This window comes from Crinia signifera, chromosome 6 (genome assembly GCF_055691185.1).
Source record: "Crinia signifera chromosome 6, ASM5569118v1, whole genome shotgun sequence".
In the NCBI taxonomy this organism is placed as follows: Eukaryota; Metazoa; Chordata; class Amphibia; order Anura; family Myobatrachidae; genus Crinia; species Crinia signifera.
The window spans coordinates 253,850,523-253,875,900 of record NC_139222.1 but is presented as its reverse complement, the minus strand read 5'-3'; the positions used below and the strand labels follow the sequence as shown (position 1 = coordinate 253,875,900).

At 44.8% G+C, this 25,378-nt stretch overlaps 1 protein-coding gene across 4 annotated transcripts in view; it reads left to right on the top strand.

The window, feature by feature from the left end:
* The first annotated feature begins 3,502 nt into the window (after positions 1–3,502).
* Positions 3,503–25,378, top strand: part of MYOF (myoferlin) — a 156,855-nt gene continuing 134,979 nt past the window's right edge. For all 4 annotated transcript variants that reach the window (XM_083149355.1, XM_083149354.1, XM_083149353.1 and 1 more), the window contains exon 1: positions 3,503–3,712. In XM_083149355.1, the coding sequence (XP_083005481.1) occupies positions 3,625–3,712 (88 nt within the window). In that variant the 5' untranslated portion in view covers positions 3,503–3,624. The remainder of the gene's footprint in view (positions 3,713–25,378) is intronic.

Genomic DNA, 25,378 nt, shown 5'->3' with positions numbered 1-25,378 from the left:
ATATGTTCTTCTAGTTGTTGTGTGAAGCCCACCAGGTAAAATGAACACTGGACACACTGTAGGTAGAAATATATTTTATATATAAAAAGGAAGGCATATGGTATAAATAACACAAATTACATATAAGACATTGACAAAGAAATAAAAACATGCATATAAAACTATCAGGTTAGATAGATCAAAGAATATATAATTAAAATATGCCCAATGGCAATAATAAAGCACTTTGAAATAGTGGTTGATGTGGGAATCTCCGTATCTGTCACTAAAGGGTTAATGAGGGGTAAATTCCAATAGGATTATTAGGAAGTGATTGTCAAGCAAGCCGATGGTTAGTATAGCGCAAAACAGTCAGTTAGGGCACAGTTAGCTTGGTTAGCGAGCAAGCAATAAACGCCAGATAGTCTGTTATTAACAAGCATGTGCAGTCCAGTGTAAATGGATGTAATATCTCACCATCCGCTCGAGTATGTAGGCAGCAGGATACGGGGAGCCGGATCTTTCCAACGGCTCGACCCGACAAGGCAGATTATTGGTAGCCCCAGGTGCGCCGCATGGAGCGGGTTCTGTGAGGACGGCGGTGATTTGAGTGATATATGCGCTCTCAGCTGGCTTGTGATACTTCGTTTGGGCTGGCTGGTAGCGGCTCCAATTGAAGAGAGAAGGAGCGCAGCTGTCCGGCTTTGCAGCGTGACCACGGAGGTTTCCCACAGGCGGAAATGACAGGCGGAAGTGACGTCGACGCGTTTCAACCCCCAGCACGCCAAAGGACATTAGTAATAATTAGAAAAACCAACATCAAAGAAGATAATTCAGAGATCTAAATCAGGCATGTCCAACCTTGGCCCTCCAGCTGTTGTGAAACTACACATCCCAGCATGGCTTGCCATAGTTTTAGCATTCCCTAAGAGCAAAACTGTGGTAAGGCATGATGGGACATGTAGTTTCACAACAGCTGGAGGGCCAAGGTTGGACATGCCTGATCTAAATGATATGAGTGTGTACTCAGCCTTGTTGAGCTATTTATCATTAAATATTTGCAGGATATTCCCTCAAAACAGGTTGGGGGATGCAATGTTGTAAGCTTTACCATCATTAGCCCAAAGTAGCCTAGGGGCGACCGTTAACAAAATTCATTGGGTAAAAGTACTTGTATTTTGCCTGGTGCACAGTGTAACAGTATTAAGCACATAGCAAAGTGCTTCCCCGCTGGTCCCTGTACTTGTGCAGAGAGAGTTAGATTTGGGTGGGGTTTTACCTCAAAGTGAGATCTATATTGCAGTGTAAAAATAAAGCAGCCAGTATTTACCCTGCACAGAAACAAAATAACTCACCCAAATCTAATTCTCTCTGCACATGTTACATCTGCCCCCCTGCAGTGCACATGGTTTTGTCCATCTAAGAAGGATTTTGTCAGAATTAGTGAACTAGAATAAGGCCCATTATGCCACTTTAATGCCTTATTATTCCTACATATGGTGATACTTACAGTTTTTTTACTGCTGCTGGCCGGGAGCTGCTGATGCTGAGGACGGGGAGCTCTCATTAACTGGCAGCCGGGACCCCAACTGAAATGTCCGCTGAGGGCAGGAAGGGGAGGAAGAGGTGCCAGGGATCTGGCTGGCGGCAAAGGACACATATCAGGCAGCCGGGGATGAAGGGGAGGAAGAGGTGCCGGGGATCTGGCTGGGGGGCAGCACATGGGGTCAGGGTAGCTGGCGGAGCGGGCGGCAGAGGACACATATCAGGTGGCCAGGGATGACCTCAGCCAGAGCCAGTTTGTCAGCCGTCACAGGTAGGTGAGCTGCCCGGGCCCTTCCAGATGCCGGGGCCCGGGACAGCTGTACACACAGCACCCCCCTGTCTCTTCTGGTGTGTATGTGACAACAGTCACTGGGGAGATCGAATTATCCCCTTTTTACAGCAGTCACGGGACACCCCCCCAGATGGGGACAGATAGGGAAGGGCTGTACTATCTCCACAGTATCTAAAGTCCCATACACACCAAACCGGGCCTGGCCCACCTGTAGCTCTCCAGATGTTGTGAAACTACAAGTCCCAGCATGCATTGCTACTTTTGCTAATAGGGAGTGCTAAAACTGGGGCAAGGAATGCTGGTATTTGTAGTTTCACAACAGCTGCACTAGACAGTTCACTTTTCGAGCGATATCATTGACAATATCGGTGAAACTCCCGGGCAAATGACATAGTTCATACACACTGAACGATATCATTAACAATATCATCATTCAGTGATGTCACCCAGCCCCCGCCTGAACATGCCGTAATTGCAATAGAGCCAACATTGACCTGCATCATGTACAGACTACAAAAGATATCATAAACCACCCATGGGAGAGCACATTGTTAATGAAAACCCTGGACGATATATCACAATATCATTATCATTCATATCAGTAATGATGTATTGAGGGACGTGCGTTGAGGTAAATGGCTCAAGAGTCCCTGGCAAGTACCAGAGCCAGATATGCACACAATATATGAGCCATGGGGTATGAGTTTTGATAAGACATCTGCAGAAATGGTAGCAGTGCCTCACCTGCCATAGACTTTATACTCCAGAGTTTTGACTATAAAAATGATTAGAATAATAAAATAAGATTTTTTAAATATATTCTTTGTATTTTTGACATACTTTATCAATTCAAAACGCCGGCATATACGCTAGTATTACAGGAAAGGCTGTGCCTCACCCCCAGTGTACACCACTCTCTAGTGCAGGCATGTCCAACGTTGGCCCTCCAGATGTTGTGAAACTACACATCCCAGCATGCTTTGCCACAGTTTTGCTATTAAAGAATGCTAAAATTATTGTAAAGCATGCTGGGATGTTTAGTTTCACAACATCTGGAGGCAGGGGCGTAACTAGATATTCGTACGGCCCCATAGCAAAAGTTTGTAAGGGCCCCCTATTGAGTAATTGATGGTAATAAATGTATGTAAAACATATTACTTATACGGTAAAGATGGGCCCCCCCTTCAGATCTGGGCCCCATAGCAGCTGCACCCCTTGCACCTATGGTAGTTACGCCCTTGTCTGGAGGGCCAACTTTGGACATGCCTGCTCTAGTGTGTAAAGATTGCTGCCTGAATCTGTATACTTCACGCAGTCTGGACTGTACCGGTTTTTACCCGGTCCTATTATTTTCTGTACAGTGCTGTGTAATATGATCTGTCCAGCGTTTAATATAAACTCCTCCAATGATCCCTACTGCACATAACACACCACACTTACCATTTATAGAACATGCACAGGATTCCAGCAGCACACTAATTAATTGATAACAGAATGAAACATTGGGCAGCCAGTATATACTGTATACAGCAGTCAGTAGGAGTGAATGCTGCATGCTGTGCTCAGTTACAGGAGGCTGACTGACAGGCTGAGACCTGCGCTGACATCAGTCACAGGTATTGTGCACAGAAGGGAGTAATCAGCACTCACAAGATCCACCCAACTTTTTCTTTTAAAGAAACAATCCGGTGTCTGCAGCTGCTTCCCAGTCTGACCAGCGGCGCTGCTTGTGGCTGAGCTCAGGAAGGGGGCTCCCTGCAGCAGCTCTGTCCCATATACAGGAAGGATCTCCCCAACACTGTGCAACCATGCTGAAGGTCTTTGTGGAGGCAGCTTATAATGTCCCTAAAACCAAGCTTGGGAGGCCGGATCCTATAGTCACAGTCACCTTCAGAGGTAAGGCATGGCTGGGATGTACTAGCTGCAGATTGCTGCAGTTTTCTTATGAGCTCACTCAGACAGTATTATATGGTATTTTCCCTATAAGTGCATTCTAACGAGTTGTTTCCTCTCTGTTGTAACCAAGGACAAAGCTGCCTGTGTGATTGCAACAGTGTAACGTGTCTGATCGGCACCAGCCGAAACGTTTGGATGCAGTTGCTGTCCCTGTGTGGTATCACTGCTATCTATCACAATGGTTGCCAGCTGTTGTGGAATTCTCAGCATCCTGCATTCCCTGCCTCACTTATGGGTGTACATTTATATTAAAGGTCGATGCTGACCGATTTTAAAATCCTCCATAATCGATGTTCATTTTTTAAAGGCTAGTGCAGGGCTGGGCAATTGCGGCCCTCCAGATGTTGAGGAACTACACATCCCAGCATGACTTGCATCAGTTTTAGCATGGCCACATAGCAAAACTAATGCAAAGCATCCTGGGATGTGTAGTTCCTCAACATCTGGAGGGCCGCAATTGCCCAGCCCTGGGCTAGTGTGTTGTAGTCCACAATCGATTGGTATTGCTTTTTAAACTGCACAGTATCGACACAACATCGGTCATCATCGGCCTTTAGTAAATCTACCGCATTCTGTGACTTTTAGTTCTGCAAACACAGTTATTGGGACAGTTTGCTATATCCTGGTCTAATGAATGCTTTGCTGGGTAAAAGTGTCTGTGTATTTCACCTGGTGTGCTGTGTAACCTGCATAAAATGATTGTAGTGTTTCTCATTCAAACCAGAAACCGCTTAAGCAGTATCTCAAGAAATGGTATCTTAGTATAATAGTATTTTATGTCATATCGGATTCAAATTTTTGTACTTATTTGATATATATTGGGCCTAACTGGTTTTTTTTTTTTTTTTTTTTTTTTTTTTTTTACAAAGTGATCATATGTTTCCTTTCAACATATCCCTTCTGCTTACCTTGGTTATTTGTAACTAACCTTGTTGGCCCTTGTATTCGTGACTATGTACCCTTTATGTTGTGTTATGCTAAATGTATCGTGAGTTCCATAAAAAATATTTAAAATCGTATTGAAACCCGTGTCATGCCCATAATCTACCAACAGAGATGGAATGGGCATCTTTTTGGTCAGAGAGACCCACAATATAGCAGCACCCCCGCTTTATTATATAGGCTGAGCAGAGTGCCTCAGAGCTGGTAATCCTGTGTATTAAGCTTAATAATGATTGGTGGATCATGTAGGCCAATGAGCACTAATAAGATGTACCTGCTAGGAACCCTGTATAGTCATTACAGAACACTACAATGTTTCCTCTTTTATTGACAGTAGTCACATGTCTAAACAAGTGGCCCTAGGAACAATTGTCCTTCTGTTCCGCTTGGCAGCCTTTACGACACAGGTCACATGACTCTCTCACCTTCTACAAGTCTATAGAGAACCAGTGACCACACCTTGAGCAGGCCTGGTCCTGTGGGCAATCCTGGTGATCTCAACTACCGTATATTTATTGGGAAGAGGGTCTGGGGCCAGGCTTTCATTGTTGCTCAAATAACCAATGTATAATGTGTATGGCTATAATAGAAACACACATCGTAGATAGTTCTTGGCATGTGTCTTTATATAGATTGATGTTTCTTGTGTCCTATTGCTTCAGTGTCATTAGGCGGTGCCTCATTCCTCTGAGCTGCATACTTGCATAGACTTAATTATTTGTTACCATAGTTTATACCCTGGGGTGTATTATGGTTATCTCCACCCTTAAATATGCTTTCTAGTACCACAACTTCTCGCAAATAAAATGTTTTATAGAGTGCACATAGAAAATGGTAATAATGATACCATTTCCGCATTTCCGCACAATCTCAGAGGGAGAAGTCGCATAAGATTTCCCATGAGCCACCTGGGAGCTTCCCGGGCAGCAGGATCGCATGTGATATATCGCATACGGTCCTTTTGCATGTGATACCATTCGCCGCTTCTGGAGGCCGTGCGATCCAACAGATCCTTTGTGCTGCAGGTCCTATCTCTGACTCCAATCTGATGGGTACGGGACCCTGGATTGGTTGTCAAACACGCACGATTTGGCCGCTTCTCAGCCTGATCTGTTGGAGCTGGGTGAAAAGTGGCCAACTCTCACTAATGTAGGACCAGCTTTAGATTCCTTCCCTCTTTTGGTGGATTCTGTAGGTAAGATGACATGTTACATAGTTTCAGTGCCAGATTAAGCCTTCGGGGGGGCCCGGGGCACTTTAGACAGGGGGACCCCCTGCCTCTGATTAAAAACCCTCCCATGAACAGGCTGCTGCTGCTGTCCTCCATGGGCTTGAGAAGCATGTAATGAGCTCCACCAATCAGAGCTCAGCACAAATCTGTCAGCCTCTGCCCTCTTGTCATGGGACTTGGTCAACTCCCAGTAATGCACTACACACTTGTGCAATCAGTGTGCCTTGGCTCCCGATGCTCAGCACCATTAGTCACTGTCACATTGGCAGATAGGTAATGCTGCTGCACTACCCCACTCCCATGCACAAAACTTTTTTTTTTCTTTACATGCCACCACAGGGGGCTCCTAGCTAGAGGGGGGGCCCAGGGATACTGACCCCTTTTGCCCCTGTTTTAATCCGGCCCTGCATAGTATTGTGGCCTAGATATATTTGCTATGCAGTTCTTTAATGTATTAGTGTGTCCTGCCGGTTTATACCCCCTTTCACACTCGCAGAGCCGGTTCATACCCAGGAATGTGTTCCCAGGAATGTACCCTTTCACACTGCACTCAGACCTGGGATCGACCCGGGACAGCCCTATTCACACTGATCCCGGGAAATCATTTCTAATCACATGTATAAGTATTTGCAGGGGTCTCCAGGGCTCTGAAAGATGACATCAGCATTTGTGAGCCCAAGAAAGATCCAATCAGCAGCTTTTTTTTAAAGTCCCGGGTACGGGACCATTCACACTGACCATATCCCGGGTCGATTCCGGAATCTACCCAGGCCAGGACCTGGTTAGAAATCCCGGGATGTTCATCCTGGGATATTCTTTCAAGACCTTTTCACACTGAGCTAAATCCCGGGTTGATGCGCGTTCATGTGCAAAAACCCGTGATATTTTTGAAGTGTGAAAGGGGTATCAGTTCACACCAAATAAATCACCATTTTTGGAAATGCATTTCAAATTGTCATTACCAGGAGTTACCAATAGGGGGTGCTCTCTGTATAAATGTTGACTGGTCATTATATTATTTTTTGGCTCTGGATATTTTTTCCTTAACTGGGTATAAACCGTATTAATGAGCTGTAACTTGTTAAAAGAAGCTTCTCTGATACGAAGTGCCTTCGATGATGCCCATATTTTGTTAGATGTGAGGATTTAGCGCTGTTCCACAGAACATACTTTAGCAAACTTCTGTCATCCGATGAGATCTCGCACATCTGGGCCAGATCTTGTATCCTGCATAATTGCCTGTTGAGTCACTGACTTTGAACAAACTTGTAATGGAAAAAACATGTCTGACACACACTCGCTGCGGTGAAGCTGTTTCACTTTGTCTTTAGTATTGTACTTAGGCTATGAAGGGACATCCCGGCCCAGGCTCCAGTGAGGAAACAGTGGTAAATATTACTTGGCATGTATGTAGCTGGGTCTTATTACCTTAGTTGTGTAACTGTGCAGCTAACCTCTCTCCTGCATAAATCTCTTCATACACTAATATGCAACAGAAATGTTATCCAATGCAGACAGGGATAGAGGGAGGGGGGCGGGGTACTCTGTTAGTATTGCCTAAGTTACAGAGCCAGCAAATCTACTATAAAGGTGCGCATTATAAATCTGTCCGCTATTTGCATAGCCGGAATAACATGGTGAACGCTGAAGGCCCCACACGCACTAAGGCCCCTTATAGCTATATCGGTGTTCAGTACATTTTGCTATAGTTTAAGAACCTTGCCAGCATATATTATTGATATATTTATTGGCAGGAGCCCCGCTAGTTACCCTGGGGTTACTAGGAACCTCAATCTGTCATTGCCTGTTTATAAGAAGATTAAACTAGCAGTGAATATGGTAGCAGGAGGGCAGCTGGAGTTGTGTATTTTCCATAGGGCATGTTTATGTAGGATGGATGGGTCCTACATAAGGACTGCACCTGATCTCTGTGCTCCACTTTAAATCTAGACAGGTATAATGGAGTGAGGGTGTTGGGGAAGTGACTTTATTGGCAGCATGTGATTGGCTGTCAAACCCCCGGTCTGACACTACCAGTTTAATTCATCTAGTTCCCTTAAATGTGACAGAAGTTCCTTTTTTAGACATTTTAAGAAACTAATCTAGTGTGGCAGGGACCGCATACTTCCACATGAAGGTAATGTGGAGGATCCGGTTTAGGTTTTTAAAGCAGCAGCAGGAAAACTGATGTGATCAGGGCTGGGCTGATTAGCAGCACCTGTGCTCTCCTGATACAAGTGTTTCCAGGTCGGGAGGTCATTGTTCCTGATGGTGGAACAGCTGCCCAGGTGATAGGCATGGGGGTGTGGGCTATGGTAGGGACCACTGGAATATACTGAGAAGTGTGTTCTATGCTGTGACACCTGTATACTGTAATCATCCTTGCCTATGCTGTTTTACCTGCTACAAAATAAAGACCAAGGCTTCAACTTATCCAGTGTATGTGATTCCTTGTCACACTATATTTAAAAAAAAAAAAAACTGTTCTGTGGACAATGAGGCTAAAGCTACTTGCTCATTTTACCCCTGGAACTTAACTTGGATATTCGTCCTTACGAAGGGTCAGTGTCGGACTGGGACATGAAGGGCCCACTGAGGAATGCACTCAGGGGGCCCTTTTTGGGGGTAGGACTAACCTCCAGAGGTGGTGTGGTCAACTGTTTATTGGAGTTTGGCTAACAATTAAAGAGTGCATGGCCTGGGTTCCATGATAGATGTATGTACGTATGTATGTATGTATGTATGTACGTACTGCTAGTGCATGCATGATCGTGTACCAGATTAATAAGTAGACCGTAGGGACAACCAGGTGAGGGTCCCTTGTACCCCTGTGGGCCAGTCCATTCCTATGCAGGGTTGCATGTCTGCGACCAGTCCACCACTATCTTTATTTTTTTCTTTTAGAACCGTCATCCTCATCTATGCACACTAGCAGCAGGCTTTCCAATAGCCAGAAAACATGTAACATTATATTCAGTATGCAAAGCTCTGCACAGCAGTGTATCCACCCATATGCCCTCGGTGACATTAACCTACTTGTTAGCATGGGCAACAGAAATCTTGAGGCCCTGTACAATGATATTTTTGGGGCCCCCCCACCTAATCCCAAATCCACACAACCCTCTTCTGCGTGAGCCTCATTTAACCTTCCGCTGCTCCAGATCCTGCTTTCAGGTGCGGACTTCTCTCGTACTCAGTCCTGCTGGCCTGGCTGCTGCTTCCTGCTGCTGCTGGCCTGTCACTTTAAAAAAAGAATGTAGAGCAGGCAGGGCGGGTCATTCGCAGAGCACAGAACAGACTACCTGTGCATGCGCAGTATAAGTACAGGAGCTACAGACTGAGGCCACAGCGCCAGCTGCGGGTACGGCTGTGCACCTGCGGCCCAAGGCCGTGCACACACACAGAGTAGACTGCTCTGAGGCAGGGCGCACACACAGTAGGCGGCAGTGGCACACAGTCAGTAAGTCTGACTCGGCCACACACAGATGGTGCACAGTAGACGGCCTGGCTGTGAGGGTCACTGACAGGCCAGCTACTAAAGGTGGCGGCTGTGCTGGAGCATGGAAGCTCTCGGGCACTTCAGATCACTGTGGCCCGTCACACTTGTCCCCCAAAACCACCCCCTCCCCCTTGTCGCCGGCCCTGCCATCACGGCCCTATTATCAACCACAAATTAATGACCTGCAATCCTCTCCATCAGCCAAGTATCTTATAAATATTACATTTTGTCTGAAGAAAACTGCACCAGACTAAAACTTTGCTTCTATGCTTTTGTACTGTTTTCTGGTGTAATGTTTCCAGCCTGCTCAGTGATGACACATTTTTGCTTTTTCCTACATCCATCTTAACACCAGGGCATTGTTTCTTTGGAGGGGCCTGTCCAGCCATGCCCTGTGCCTCTTCATCTTGCATCTTGTTCTTATTAAATGAACGAAGTGCCACACGTTCTGCCCTTTTGTTCCGACAAGTTGCAGCGTGACGCATGGGCTAGGAAAATCTTCCACTGCTAGTGGATCTGTACGTGGCTGGGATAGCGGCGTATTACTGTGTAACTTTCTTCCTGTAGGAGATCACTTATCTGTTTAAACAGAACAGTGTTCTAATTACGTACTCTGCTTCAGGCCGCTGACTCAGTTGTCCCATTCTATTTGGCACCTGCAACCCTAAATATGTCAGCAACTCTAGCAATCTGATGATTGGGACTGGAGGTGGGGGTCAGCATTCACTTTGTGTAGTACCTCCTCATCAGTGGTCCCTAAGGAAGGAGCCATTCACAGGAGGGGCAGGTAGGTTTCTGTTTAATACAAAAAATAATAATAATCCACAAGCGGTTGGAATTATACTTCTAAGTGGTCTGCTTATTAAATGTACGCTGCTCCAAAAAATAAAGGGAACACTAACCTAACACCTCCTAGATCTGAATGAATGAAATATTTTTCTTAAATACTTCGTTCTTTACATAGTTGAATGTGCTGAAAATAAAATTTCACAAATTATCAATGGAAATCAAATTTATTAACCCATGGGGGTCTGGCTTTGGAGTCACCCTCAAAATTGAAGTGGAAAAAACGCTACATGTTGATCCAACTTTGATGTAATGTCCTTTAAAACAAGTAAAAATGAGGCTCAGTAGTGTGTGTGTGTGTGTGTGTGGCCTCCACGTGCCTGTATGACCTCCCTACAACACATGAGCATGCTTCTGATGAGGTGGCGGATGGTCTCCTGAGGGATCTCCTCCCAGACCTGGACGAAAGCATCCGCCAACTCCTGGACAGTCTGTAGTGCAACGTGGATGGAGTGAGACATGATGTCCCAGATGTGCTCAATTGGATTCAGGTTTGGGGAATGGGCGGGCCAGTCCATAGCATCAATGCCTTTGTCTTGCAGGAACTGCTGACATACTCCAGCCACATGAGGTCTTGGATTAAAAGGAACCCAGGACCTACCGCACCAGCATATGGTCTCACAAGGGGTCTGAGGATCTCATCTCGGTAACTAATGGCACATGGAGGGCTGTGCGGCCCCCCAAATAAGTACCACCCCACACCATTACTGACCCACTGCCAAACCGGTAATGCTGGAGGATGTTGCAGGCAGCAGAACGTTCTCCTTGGCGTCTCAAGACTGTCACATCTGTCACATCTGTCACATATGTGCTCAGTGTGATCCTGCTTTCCTCTGTGAAGAGCACCGGGCGCCAGTGGCGAATTTGCTGATCTTTGTGTTCTCTGGCTAATGCCAAAAGACCTGCACGGTATTGTGCTGTAAGCACAACCCACACCTGTGGATGTCCGGCCCTCATACCACCCTCATGGAGTCTGTTTCTAACCGTTTGAGTAGACATGTGCACACTTGTGGCCTGCTGGAGGTCATCTGGCAGTGTTCCTCCTTGCACAAAGGCAGAGATAATGGTCCTGATGCTGGGTTGTTTTCCTCCTACGGCCTCCTCCACGTCTCCTGATGTACTGCCCTGTCTCCTGGTAGCGCCTCCTTGCTCTGGACACTACGCTGACAGACCCGCAAACCTTCTTGCCACATCTCACATTGATGTGCCATCCTGGATGAGCTGCACTACCTGAGCCACTTGTATGAGTTGTCTCATGCTACCACTAGAGTGAAAGCACCGCCAGCTTTCAAAAGTGACCAAAACATCAGCCAGAAAGCATAGGAGCTGAGAAGTGGTCTGTGGTCACCACCTGCAGAACAACTCCTTTATTTTGGGTGTCTTGCTAATTGCCTATAATTTCCACCTGTTGTCTATTCCATTTGCACAACAGCATGAGAAATTGATTGAAATGCTTTTTAAATCTGACTCTTGACCGGATGCAGTAAATGCAAAAATGCGGTAAAACCCCCGTTATCTAAATATAACCCACCTCATCCCCCCCCCCCCCCCCCCACCCAAAGTCTTACGTTCCCCAGGCACCAACAAGGCTTAATCTTGCTCTCTGTAGGAGTTGGTACAATTGGGCGTCTCGGGAGTCAATATTGGGGTCTCGGAAGGATTGCCCAGGCTAGATGTCACCCTTCTTCTTGCTGAATTGTATGGGCCGCAATGTAGATAGATGTCTTCTCATGCCCTTTAAATATAAATCTTGTCCCAGCCGTGCCCAATATATATTTGGTAATACCATTGTATGCCAGTCATTGCAGTACATACAGTAGTTATGGGAAATCAAGCTGTACGGCTTCTGTCTGACTACTGTAACAATACTCTGTGGTAACCGCAATGCACTACCCTCAGGTGTTTTGGCATCTCTATGATCTTCACTCCCGTCCCAGAGTTTTATTTGTCTGTAGGGGAATGTAGTATAAAGTCAGTGGAGAATGTGGGATATGCTCTTAATATCTTATGGTGGACCACAGCAACAACTAAATCTGTGGTGGCGGTGTTACAATAGCCCCCCGTGCCCCCGCTACCAAGGGGGCTGCGGGGCTATTGTTGTGCCACACTCCTTGCCCACCAAAGGCTGACCTCCACAATTGGCATAAGGGTGACCAGTTACAAAGCTTGCCTGTCACTGTATAAGTGAACAAGTGTAATGACAATGCCTGAAAATGAGGTTTGGGTTGCTACAATTTCCATGATCACTATGCTAGACCCACAGCTGTGGGTCGCCCATCTTCTTCTAACCATCCATGCTGTTTGTCATTTCTGCTTTACGGAGGATTGCTTTGGCATAAATTCTTCTTGATATGTCTAGTCTGACGAAGCACTTCGAATTATAACATAATGCTTTGACACTTCAGTCATATTAACAGCAAAATTGACAAGACAATGGGGAGAATAGAGTTTGGAAAGGAGGGGAGGTGGAGTTATGGGCATGGGAGAAGGATAGTCAAACCAGTTGTGTTTTGGTAGGTAAAACTCTCTGGTCTGTTTGATAGTTTGTATTGGCAGTCAGTTATGGGGAATCTTGGTATATGGCATTTATAGGTGGTAGTGGTTTTTAAAGGCGAGCCAGGTGGCTGTGTAATCTGAGTGCTTTTTGATTGCTGAATAATGTCTTTTATGGCCAGTGTCGGACTGGCCCACAGGGGTACAGAGGAAAGCCCCGGTAGTCGACACTGCCTGGGGGCCCCACCTCCAACTATAGGGATCAGGTTCCAGACTGTGCACACAAATTATACATTATACAAATGTTACATTATACTGCAAAGGACTATGGTTTTTCTTCTACAGAGCACTGTTACTAATGTGGTACATTTATTATGCATGCACAAGCAGAATTTATGATTTACTTTAAAGGTTTTCCAAACTTCTGTGACAGCTGGCCACACCCCTCTGGGACTGGCCAAAGTGAGCCTCTATAACACCATTCCCCGGTGGGCCCTTCATGCCCCCAGTCAGACACTGCCCATGGCTCTATAGAACTCTATTCTCTGGAACCACTCCCAGACCGTGGGAGGATCTGGAGACCGCCAATGGACTGGTATCACCGCTCTTGCTGCGTTGTTAAGATGTTTAAGAAGTGATTGCTTGTATTTTGATAGAGGGATGGAAGTGTGGGAGAGTAGCCAGAAGTTGATTAAAAGGGGGTTTGGAACCCCAGTATTTCAGAAGAAAGTTGAATAACCTCCTTCCAAAAGACTCATCAGTGGGAAGTCCCACCATATGTCTGTCCTTCCTTCTCCTCCTGTTTTTATGTTTTTATTTTTTTTTAAAGGACTTTATTTACTACAAGGTCAGTAAGTCACGGAACATACAGAGCAAACAATAAATAAATAAATAAATAAATAAATAAAGGCCAGTAGTGTGCTTTCCACAAGGTGAGCCATTGCCAAGGGGCCAAAGCATTGCTTTTTATTGTTTAAACATGGTTCCTAAAATGCAGGTCAGGGCTGATCTAGTCTGAGTCATTCCCTTAGGTCCACTACCAGCACAATCTACTGAAGGTCTCCTGAAGCGCAGGGTCAGATTTACGGGAGACTATGCACCTAGGCATAATAGTTATCCCCCTCATTTGCCGAATTCTATAATGTTCACTGATTGTGTAAGCCCTCCATTTGGTAGACCATTTTTAATAGTATAATTCAAAAAGTTGCTAGTATGACTGAAGCCAACTAGAGCGTAAATACAGCATAGACCGGCAATTTCTTTGATATGTCACGGACTGGCAACTGACCAGCTTATTTTCGAGTTAAAAGAAAGCTATCAGATGTCGAAAAATGTAATCATTAGGCAACCATAAGGGGGTAATGGAGTATGTAGTATTTGTTCACCTTACTCCAAATGACTAATGATAGGGAGTTCCCAGGATGGTTGGGAACTGACTTTGGATGAAGTGGCCGTGGGACCTATAGGAAAAAACTTAAGAAACTTTGTCTGCCTCAAGTATGTAGATAGATTCTAGCAGACTTTGGGTAATTGAAATGCAGGAACCCCAGGCCTTTGCTGACGGTCAGTCTCTGCAGGACATCCCCGGCGCATGATTCTTTGCCCACTTTTCGGCTAGTCCAAAAATCCGGACAGGCCAATTCAATGTAGCCTTTTCAGATGGTTTTTATGTTGTCAAATCTGCAATGGCAAAAAAGTGTCTAATGACTACATTTTCAACTAAAACGTGTGTATTGGTGAGTAATTCGCTGATCCACATGTTTTCTGACTCTGCCAATTTTTCTGAGTTGTAATATCGGCACTTGGGTTGAATGTAAATCGACCAAAAATTTACGAATTTCCAACTGTTGGAAAAATCGGCATGGATTGATACCACCCTAATCTCTCGATCACATCAGTAAAGTTAAAGCATTTTCATGGCAGATGGAATACGTATTGGGGACTTCAGGTTCTGACTGGAAGACTTTATCTGTAAAACAATGGAAATTTATAAGATCCATTCCAAAGTGTTGCATTGAGGGGTTCTTTGGAAAGTTTAGCCTGGAAGAGTTGATCTTGTTCAATTCTTTATATTCAGAGGATTTTTTTTTTTTTTTTTTAACTTTTTGGACACAATGTGCGATTCTGGTTCATGGAGGACTTTTGACTATTCGATTTTGGCTAACTGCACTTTAGATGTACTTTTAGATCCGAAGAGGTCTACACACTGGGCACTAGCTGGGAGATTTTGACAAAGTTATGTGAATCGCGATTTTGCCGGTGGCCATCCCCAGCTGCAGCCCACATGTACATTCAAATAGATGCTGCAACGTCTAGTCAAAATATTCACTGTTGCCCGCTAAGTACACACGGGGCGATTTTAGGCAAACCAAAGCGATTTTAATGATGTAGTCAAAATCTCTAGCCGAATGGCCCATGTAAACACCCCTTTAGACTATCTTGCTATTTGTCTTTAGACCAAATACATTCTTTAAGCTAAATAGTCAAGATAGACTTGCCTGCACTCTTTTTCTATGCAATACTGCTAAACACTTGTCGAATCTGCATCACATGAGACTGAACACTGTGCAATTTAGACTGTATTAGATTTTGACTAATACGGTGATCCTGCCACCCGAGAAGGACCAGGAGAGAAGTTGCATAGTGTATGGGCACCTTTAGGGCCAGATTCTCTAAGCTTCAAAAGTGATAAAATGGAGAGTGATAAACAGCCAGCCAATGAGCTCCTGTCTGACATTTTTCAAACAGTCTGTAACATGGCAGGTAGGAGCTGATTGGTTGGCTGTTTATCACTCTCCATTTTATCACTTTAGAGAATCTAGCCCAAAGTGTGTACGCATCCACACTTGTCTGGGAACATCCCCTCCCAGCACTGCATGGCAGGGGTGTGGCTAAAATAACACTATTGCTCTGACCACTCCCCTTACTAGTAGGAACTTTCTTATCATTAACACTACTGCTACCTTGCTCAGCATTGATCCCTGAAGCCGCTTAGGCTGGGTACACTCCTAAAAATTTAAATCTGGTAATATATATGAGCAATGACCCAACACATACCCTTTTATCTAACATTGTTACATGTGTTGCTTCCAATTGTTACCATCTAGACTTGTTTTGACAACATTGTAACATTGCACTATTACTGATTAAATAAACTGTGTTCAGTATATTCACCTCATAAATCTCCCCTTTTTATTTCTGATATCATTTGCTGCTACACATTTACATCTAATATGCATGTTCGTCCAGCCATTACAACTTCATGAATGGAATCTATGTACTTATTATAGTGTAACTATTGTAGTTCATTATTTCTATAAAGCCGGGTATGCGACTAGTCAGTTTGCGGTAGTCACCCTGCCAAACTGCTATTAAGCTGGGTATGCTACTACAGGGTGACTACCGCAAACTGACTATACTCGCATACCCGGCTTTATAGAAGTTTGGCAGGGTGACTACCGCAAACTGACTAGTCGCATACCCGGCTTTATAGAAGTTTGGTGCTCCGTGTGTGTCCCATTATGTATTGCATATTGAAATATTAGCAACTGTGCCTTGTATTATCCTTGGCCATTTTAAGGGCTATGGTCTGTCTGCTTGTGCCTCTCAAATTTAACTGCGGGACCAGACCGGCATTTCTATACTGAAGTTTAGTAGACGCGTACCCCGTCACTTTTGTTTAGGTTCTGTACTCACGCCTCTTTGTTTTGGTATGCCCTTAACCCAGCCCATTATGATAATTTTGTTCATATATATCGTGTCAAAAGCCCAAATCGAGAGAGTGTGTACGGTGGTACAATCTTTTTCTTGCGACTGTTTGGACGGGAGTACATCGGACGTCGCAAGTAAAATTGTACAGGTGTGTACGCGCGGGATCGGCTGTTGTTTGTGGACGGTCCGACGGGAGTACAGTCGGCCAAACGGTTGGATTGTATATATGTGTACCCAGCTTAAGGGTCACAATCCGCATCACTGATTATGGGTTGGATGTGATAAAATTGTCCCAATCTGCAATGCAATAACTTTTTAATCCATTGCAGGGATGTATTGATTATTCATGCAGGGACAAGAGCTTCCCTTGTGACTCTGAATCCACTCTCCAAAATCAGAAATTTAAGAAATCATGCGTTGCCACAACGATCACTGCCCCCCTCCTCCTTTTATTAAGAAGAGTCTCTACTCCGGCCACCTGGTCTGATACATATGAGCGGTACTGAATGCTGTAAAATGTTCGGGGGTTACAGAGCAGTAGCCTGGGGACCAGGTGGCTGGAGCAGAAAGATCACTGATTGCCTGATCTCCAGGTGCAGGTATTTCCTGTTCAGCTGCAAAGCGGATCACTGGCCTGGCTTCCATTTCTTCTCTGGCTGGGAAACTAGTTGGGGACCCCTCTTAATGCCCTCTCCCAAACAATGGCTCTTAGTGAATTTGGGCAATTGCAATAATGGGAAATTTTATATGCAAATTCAAAGCCTAAAAATTAAAGGATTTAATACGTTCGGGTGATCCTAAATGTGAAAATACATATTTTGGTAAGTTTCTTTGATAAACATGCCTGGAAATGTGCTCACAGGTCTGGGTGTTGGCTCAGGTAATAACCTGTTTTTCTATCCTTTGGGCATGCTAAAGTGTCTCCAATACATACACCTTCAGACTACAACTATCTCTGCATGCTACATGTTATGTGCATGTCATCTGTAGAACTTCTAGCGCTACACTCCCCCCCCCCCCCCCCTTCTTCCTTAAAGAAATTAAAGGTTATTTTAAATGATCATTTAAAGGCCCCATACACTAATCTGCCACTTTCCACCTGATTCTGACAGATCTGGTAAAAAGCGTCAAAGTCAAGATATTTGACCTCTGATGCGTGGTCCCATGTGTATCAGATGTCTGACCTGCTGCGCGCCAGACCTCCGGCTCGGGTCCCCTCCCAGCAGCAGTGAGCGGGATCGCATGCAATACATCACATGCCGAAGGACGTTTGGCTCAAAGGGTATTGGATTGCCATTCACTGCTGTGAGAAATGGCCACCGTTGTTTTTTTGTGATGCATGCAGTAGATGCACTTTCCTCCAGTGTATGACTGTGAAATACCACCTAACCCCACACCAATCAGTATGGTTGGTAGGCATGTAAAAGTGCTGTAATCACAACCAAAATCACACATTGTTTTCCTTTACTTGGAGAAATGATAACAAAAATCTTGATGTCCTGAAAGTGCCCCAATGTGTTATAAATCTCTCCTTGCTCAATGTAGAAGAAAAAACATGCTATACTTGTATCCCAATCATACCTGCTCTCTGCTCTCTCAGAACATCTGGTGACCCACATTTTGGGAGAATACCAACGGACACCCATAAAAGTATATGACCCTCCCACATACCGATCACTTCCTATTATAATATGGAGTGTAATGCAATGAATCATAAGCCATAGGAAGAGGCGGGACTAATCATGGGAGTTTGACTTAATATAATATCAATAAAATAAATGTTTGCAAATGAGTGGGATTAAAATCCCTGGTCCTTATTTCCTACCACGGCGCCCACGATCTAGATCTGGGGTAGCCAACCCTAGTCCTCGAGAGCTACCAACAGTGCATGTTTTGCAGGTCTCCTCACAGAATAACAAGTGAGCTAATTAGCTCCATCTGTGTATCTTTTAAAATGTGTCAGTGATTAATGAGTGCAGCTGATGATGCATAAGATGCATGCGATGCAATCAACGAGATTTTTACATTGGAATCAATGTGAAATGGTCCCTGAGACCCAATTTTACATTTATACCAATGTAAAAATCCCCCAAAACCCCAATTTTAATTGCTACCCCCCCCCCCCCCCGCTCGCTGCGCTTCGGGTTGGTGTTGATAGTGCCGGTGGCGTTAACAATGGTTATTTGGGGTTTTATTATTTTTATGTTATGGCATCTTATGGATCTTATGGATGCATAAGATCCATGAGATCCATAAGATGCGATATTGTACATACAATTAAAAATCTTTTCAATTGTATACAATCTTATGCGATGGGAGCCGTGCTAGGAAATAAGTACCAAATCCTCAGTTAGTGGTGCCCAATAAGCTCCTGTCCACTATCTCCCCTCCAGTAATCCCTACTGTATATGGAGATAAGGTTTTTTTTTTTTTTTTATAATATATAACCTCATAATTGCATACTCTTTCAATGTCTTATGTCCAAGTAGGAAGTGTAGGGGTCATGGTGATGACAATTGCCAATTGTGGACCAACCACTTCTTCTGCTGCTTGTAGTTCACCAATAATCTGGTCATCAGGCGCTTGGATCATCCATTTCCTTTGAAGTGGGCCAGATCCAGGTGGTTCACATACTTTTTGGGGGATCCTGGACATTTGAGAGAGTAACTTATACCTCCCTAACACTCCGTCTCACCAAAGGGATACTGTCACTATGGCTTAGGATAATTGGAATAGGTGGCATTCTGTTCTACCTTCTAAAACCTCTTGCATCAAGCTCCAAATTAAAATTGCCCAGCCCATGGCATTTAGAGTTTGAGTTGTTAACTGTTCTCCTGTAAAAATGGGATCTGTGAACGAAGCACCACCAATAAAAAAAAAAAAAAAAATTGAATTAGAATGACCCTACCACTTAATATATTTATTCACAAGCTTGTCCTCTTGACTGAATTCAGGGAAAAATAGTTGGAGTGAAACAGCCAGTGCTCTTGCTATTCGATTCAGAACATAGCCCCAAAAAAGAATGAAGAGTGAATTTAGACATAACCTTTCAATTAAGTGTTACTCAGTAAAAAACACATCTTCTACTGCCTCTTCCTTGGGGGTACATCACTGACCAGGACACTGCTAGTTAAAGTGCCCAGAAGCCTGTTCGGCATGACTCTGGCATAAGTAACTTTGGGTGTTGGATGAGTCCCGATAGTTAGTATTCCGGCTGTGATTTATAAGACACCAGAATCCTGACACGCCTATATTCCCTTGTGTGGGTCCACGACCCCCATATAGGGAAAATAGAATAGATGGCAAGTGTAGCTAGCGTGCTAGGAGTTTCAGTGTGCACTGAACCCCCCCCCCCCCCCCTTGTAGTGTTACTGATGGGTCAGGATTCTGACTAACCTCTGAGTCCCAACTGTAGGTAACTTATACCATACCCCCTGTGGCATATTGGGGGTGCCTGGAGTCATTTGTGAGGGTGCCCTGGGTTGGTTGTCTGGATCAATAATGTGTGTGTGTGTGTGTGTGTGTGTGTGTGTGTGTGTAAACTGTAGCAAATCCTATCCCTCACCACATAACTGAACCAAGGGATGACCTATAAACACAAGTGACTAATTTGTTGTTCATTTCTCAATAAGAAACGTGTAGCATAGGGGTGCTGCGGAAAATAAAATGTAATATTCTAGGGGGCTCCGTGATCCAAAAGAAAACTTTGGGAACCACTTGACTAGTCTGAGGGAAATCCTGTTTTTCCCATAATTACAGCATCGGGTAATGAGGAATTTGCTAAATATTTGCAGCCTTTCCAAGCACGGATATGTGTATGGCAGCCTGCCTGTAATCATTCCTGAGGGACTGCTGATCTATCCCAAGCCTACTGAAGTCAACTGGAATTGGGAAGACATGGATTGTCTGTACAAAACTAAAACCACCCAAAAAAAATTACTCCTGTCCTGTACTGTAGAGCGGGCATGCACAAATGTTCTCCCAGCATTGTCGTGTTGACTGTCATATGTAAATGCTAAAGTGGTCATAATGTAAAGGTCGGACAGTGACTAGTCGGGTATGGTCAAGACAGCTGATTGTTATTAGGTGACTTCTGTGCATGATATGAAATGCAAGGAAAAAGGGAGATTGTGCATCGCTAAACATGAATACTGTACATCTGCCAAAATAGAGCCTTAACCTTCTGAACAGGTAACTGGCACTGGTGGTTAATGTGCGCTTGTTGCACTTTGACATAGTGTTTGAGGTGTTGTATGAACTTGAGGTCCATGTATGATGGAGAGGTGGTTCTATGTTGTGCTACTAGTCTCCAGGTGATGGATCGACATGCGTTTTTCATGATTTTATTTTTTTCTTCCTTTTAATGCATTATGATCGACGTGGGCTACAATTGGCAACCATGTGAGGATATGTATCCGATCGACAACCATGTGGTTGACAACTCATGGTTGTAAACGTCTAGTTGGACACAAAGACTGTTGACAGCGTCTAGGCCGACCATATCGGGAGATAGACAGACATAAGCGTTTGGTCGATGAGAACATTATCAACAGTTACAAGGTTGACATGCGTTTTTCATGTGATTTTTACTTCAGACCGACTTGGTTCATACTTCACCATCCAAGTGGGCATAGTTAGATTATAACCGTGTCATGCAAGAGGACACTGGGCATGGTGTCCATGTTGACAGATGTCCAAAAAAGTGACTCGTGACGATCATGCTCCCATCGACCAAACTATCTTCTGTCTCTGCCTATCTAGACACTATTGACTGTTAACGCCTCTAACTAGACTTGTTTGACCACATGACTGTCTATCTAGACTCAGTCCTACCCATTATCCCAGAACCACAAGGGTACGTGCTACACAAATTGAGGGTCCATATTGACATTTTTCACTAAAGTTAATCCTTTGACCTTTTGACTGTCTACCTAGATACAGTGATGTATTCTAAGCGCATCTGTGTCTTACGGATTTCTATTGCTGCAAAGCTAATCTGTAAACTGTAGGGTTTGTGTAATCATGAAGATCTAAAAAGATGGGTGGCCTGACCCTGCATTGATTGCCTACTGAAAGATAATTCCGTAATTGCACCTTCTCAGCTAGTAATCACTAAGACGGCTATTTGCATTCCTCCCCTGACCTAGGAAAGGTTTTCTCTTCTATCTTCTGTTTGTTTACTGGACAATTGAGCTGTGTTCCCCTCCCTAATGTACACAGTCTGCTAACAGCACTGGCATCGCACAGATCTGAACAACAATGCCTTCATTTAATATTGACTCTATTGTGTTTGTATCAGTTCTTCCAAACACCACCAACACTGCAGGAAGAGGCACAACTATTTCCATTTGCATGTTAACTAAATGTTGTTCAGGGTCGGACTGGGACATAAGAGGGTCCACCAAGGGTATGCATTGGCGAGGGCCCATTCTTAGGGTTGTGGCCAGCCACCATAAAAGCTTGGCTATCGATCAGGGGCAAGTTTATTTTAGAACATGGGAGTTCTATTGGATAGATAGATATTATTTAAACACTAACCTATGTGATTATTAATGAAAATATCAGCTGTTGGGGTAAGAGCTGTCCTTTTGCAATGCAGCTCTGGCGCTGGAATGCCAGGACTGAAACCCAGGAGTCTCTGCACAGTGATGAGTGATGGCAATGGCCTTGGGTTATCCTGGGAGTGATCAGTCTCGGAGCGCTGCAGAGTGAATCCCATCCCCTTCAATAGGATACCCCCCCCCCCACAGCAGTACCCCAGCACATCGTCTTTAGTGCATTCGAAAATGCCTTTAAAAAACCCCTAATTTGTGTTTTTACAATATCTTCGCTTTAGCGCATCCTGCCCAGTCTCTGAAAACTGACAGTTTTCCATGTGTTTATTAATGGGAAGCCACTAAATTATAAATTGACCTTCTCCTTAAACCATGATCAAACTACTGTTTGTAAAGGTGCTCATACACTAGGACAGGTTTTCCTTGCGATTTGGTTATTTTTCAACCAATCGCTGTAACATAAGCATCCAAATCACATATTTTTCATATCCGGTCCATTCACATTGGAGGCTGAAAATCGCAGGGGCTGCAGGTTCGATAAATTGCATCTCCAAGCCTTTCAATATGACTGCATACAGTACAAGGTGGGATCGCGAGTGACTTCTCTTCTTGGGAAGTCGCCCTAGTGTATGGCCACCTTTTTATTGTCCGGTTTACCTTGACCAATTGGACCCCAAAGTCAATACATTGGACAATGACAAAGATGGCAACATTGTTCTTATTTTTGTAACGCACTAAAGGCCCCCATACACTATGCGATTTTGGGACGATTTCATCCGATTTCGGCACTTTGTGCCGATAATCGGGTGAAATCGGCCCAAAATCACAGGTGTGTGTGATATCTGATCCGATGCGCGGTCCTGTGAGCATCGGACCGGATCAGGGTGGTCGGACAGTCAGTACATACGATCACGTCCGACTTCCCTGTATGCATATGCCTGCCCACCTGACAGGCATATGCATGCAGACACCGGGGGAGCAGTGGGGCGGGCAGCGGGTCCCTGAGTGCTAAGCTGGCAGCACCGGGGAGTGCTGACCTGGCCGGGCGGTGATGATCATAGATATCGGCAGCGGGACGGGACGCGCAGTGGCGGGTATTAGATTTTAAAATTCCTGTCAAATGACTGGCCATTCTCTGATTGGCTGGCTGAGAGCTCAGCCAATCAGAGAACGGCTAGTAATTTGACAGGAATTTTAAAATCTAATACCCGCCACTGCGCGTCACGTCCCGCAGTGCTGCTGATATCTATGATCATCACCGCCCGGCCAGGTCAGCACTCCCCGGCGCCGCCAGCTTAGCACTCAGGGACCCGCCGCCCCCTGACCCTCACCGCCCGCCCCCTGCGCCCCGACATGTGATAAATCGCAAGAGATTTATCACATGTCAAATTTGGCTCATCAAGTGCCAAATTGTGTGTGAGCCTCCCGGGCGGCTCACAGGAGAATTGGGTCCGACTTGTCTTAAGGACAAGTCGGCCTAATGTATGGGGGCCTAACTCCTTTCTCTAAAGGTGCCCACACACTAGAAAGATCTGCGATCGTAAGATGTGCGCATACATTAGCCTTCAAATCTTTTTTCCGTCCTGGACAAAAGATTTCAGGCAAGCGCACATCTTTACCAAAGATTTTTCTTAAGATCCCGTGTGCGTTCCTATGGATCTTTTGTTAAATCTTCTGATCTTTTGTGCAGCACTTAAGATCAGAAGATTCAGCTAAAGATCCACGGGAGCGCGCATCGGACCAAAATCGGCCAATTTTCGACCGATTTATCAGTAAACATTGGCCCAAAAATCGTTCTAGTGTGTGTGCACCTGAAGTCCCTGCCTAGGTGTGATTCTCGCATGATGTTACGGCCTCCACCTATTTGTTATAGTATAGTTCATACATATGAGAATTAGAAAACTAATGTGATGTACACACCACAACGACCCGCTCACGATGCACATTGTGAGCAGGTCGTCAGTGTTTCTTCAGACCCGCTCACGATGATGCGCGGGGGGGGGCACGACCCGCTCACGATGTGCACCGTGAGCGGGTCCGATCCGATGGTGACCCGCACCCGGCTGTATGGTCGTTATTCAGATCCTACCTGCAGCAGGTAGGATCTGAATAACGACTGACCGACCCGCGGGACCGCGCATCGGATCGGTATCGGTCCCCACCAGGACAGAAAAGGGCCCAATCACCACACAATCTACATCCAATTGGTCGGAATTGGATCTAGATTGAGGGGATCGGGCCCTAGTCGTCCTGGTGTGTACCAGGCATAAGAATACAATACTCTAATACTACTAGATGTATATCCACTCCACATGTGGAGAACAAAGCTATGGAGTAACCTTTTGTGTGTGCTTGTAACAACCTTCATGCAAGTACACATACACCTAGAAGTCTTTAGTCCACGTTATCAATCATACGTTTGGTGCCAAGAAGGGAATGTGGGGAATTTGACCTCTGGACACGTGTGACCCACATGTGGAGTTGATCACATCCAGCAGTATTACAATATTGTGTGCTTTTGCTTCCTTCTTTATGGACCATACCATTGTAAAAAGGTGGGAACTGTGATGTCTTAAACCAGTTGTGTCAAACTCATGGCCATCCAGCTGTTGTGGAACTACACGTTCCAGTATGCCCTGCCACAGTTTTAGCAATCCATTATGTAAAATCTGTGGCAGGGCATGCTGGGACATGTATTTCCACAACAGCTGGAGGGCCATGAGTTTGACACCACTTTCTTAAATGAATGGTGTGTACACACGGTGAGATTCCTTTGCTAATCAACGATGCAATTGCTGCGGATAGAGTGCATCTCTTCTTGCCGGGGCTGCCCATCTCCCCAAAGCAGAGACGGGCAGGGTTTCTGCTCTCCTATGCTGTGTGACTGGGATGCTCGCGTGTCCCAGTCAGATGCGGCACCTCTCCACCGGCGGGGGCATTCTGATGATTCCCGGCACTGCATGAGGCGCTCAATCTGTATGCAATCTTTGCTAACTCATGTGCTATTTACATAAAATTCATTATATATATATATATATATATATATATATATATATATATATATATATATATATATATATATATATATATATATATATATATATATATTATATACTGCGCCGTCTTGCAGATCAGCTCAATTAGAAATAGTGGTACATTTATGGAAGGATGGGAGGTAGTGGGAGGAAATTTTTAATAAAGTGGAGACACACCTGCATGGGGTTGGGATATGGGTTAGAGCAAGGGGTTCCCAATCTTTTTCTAATCACGGCACCCTAGAGTATCAGAATTTTTCCACGGCACCCCCAGGCCCCCAAAAATATATATCA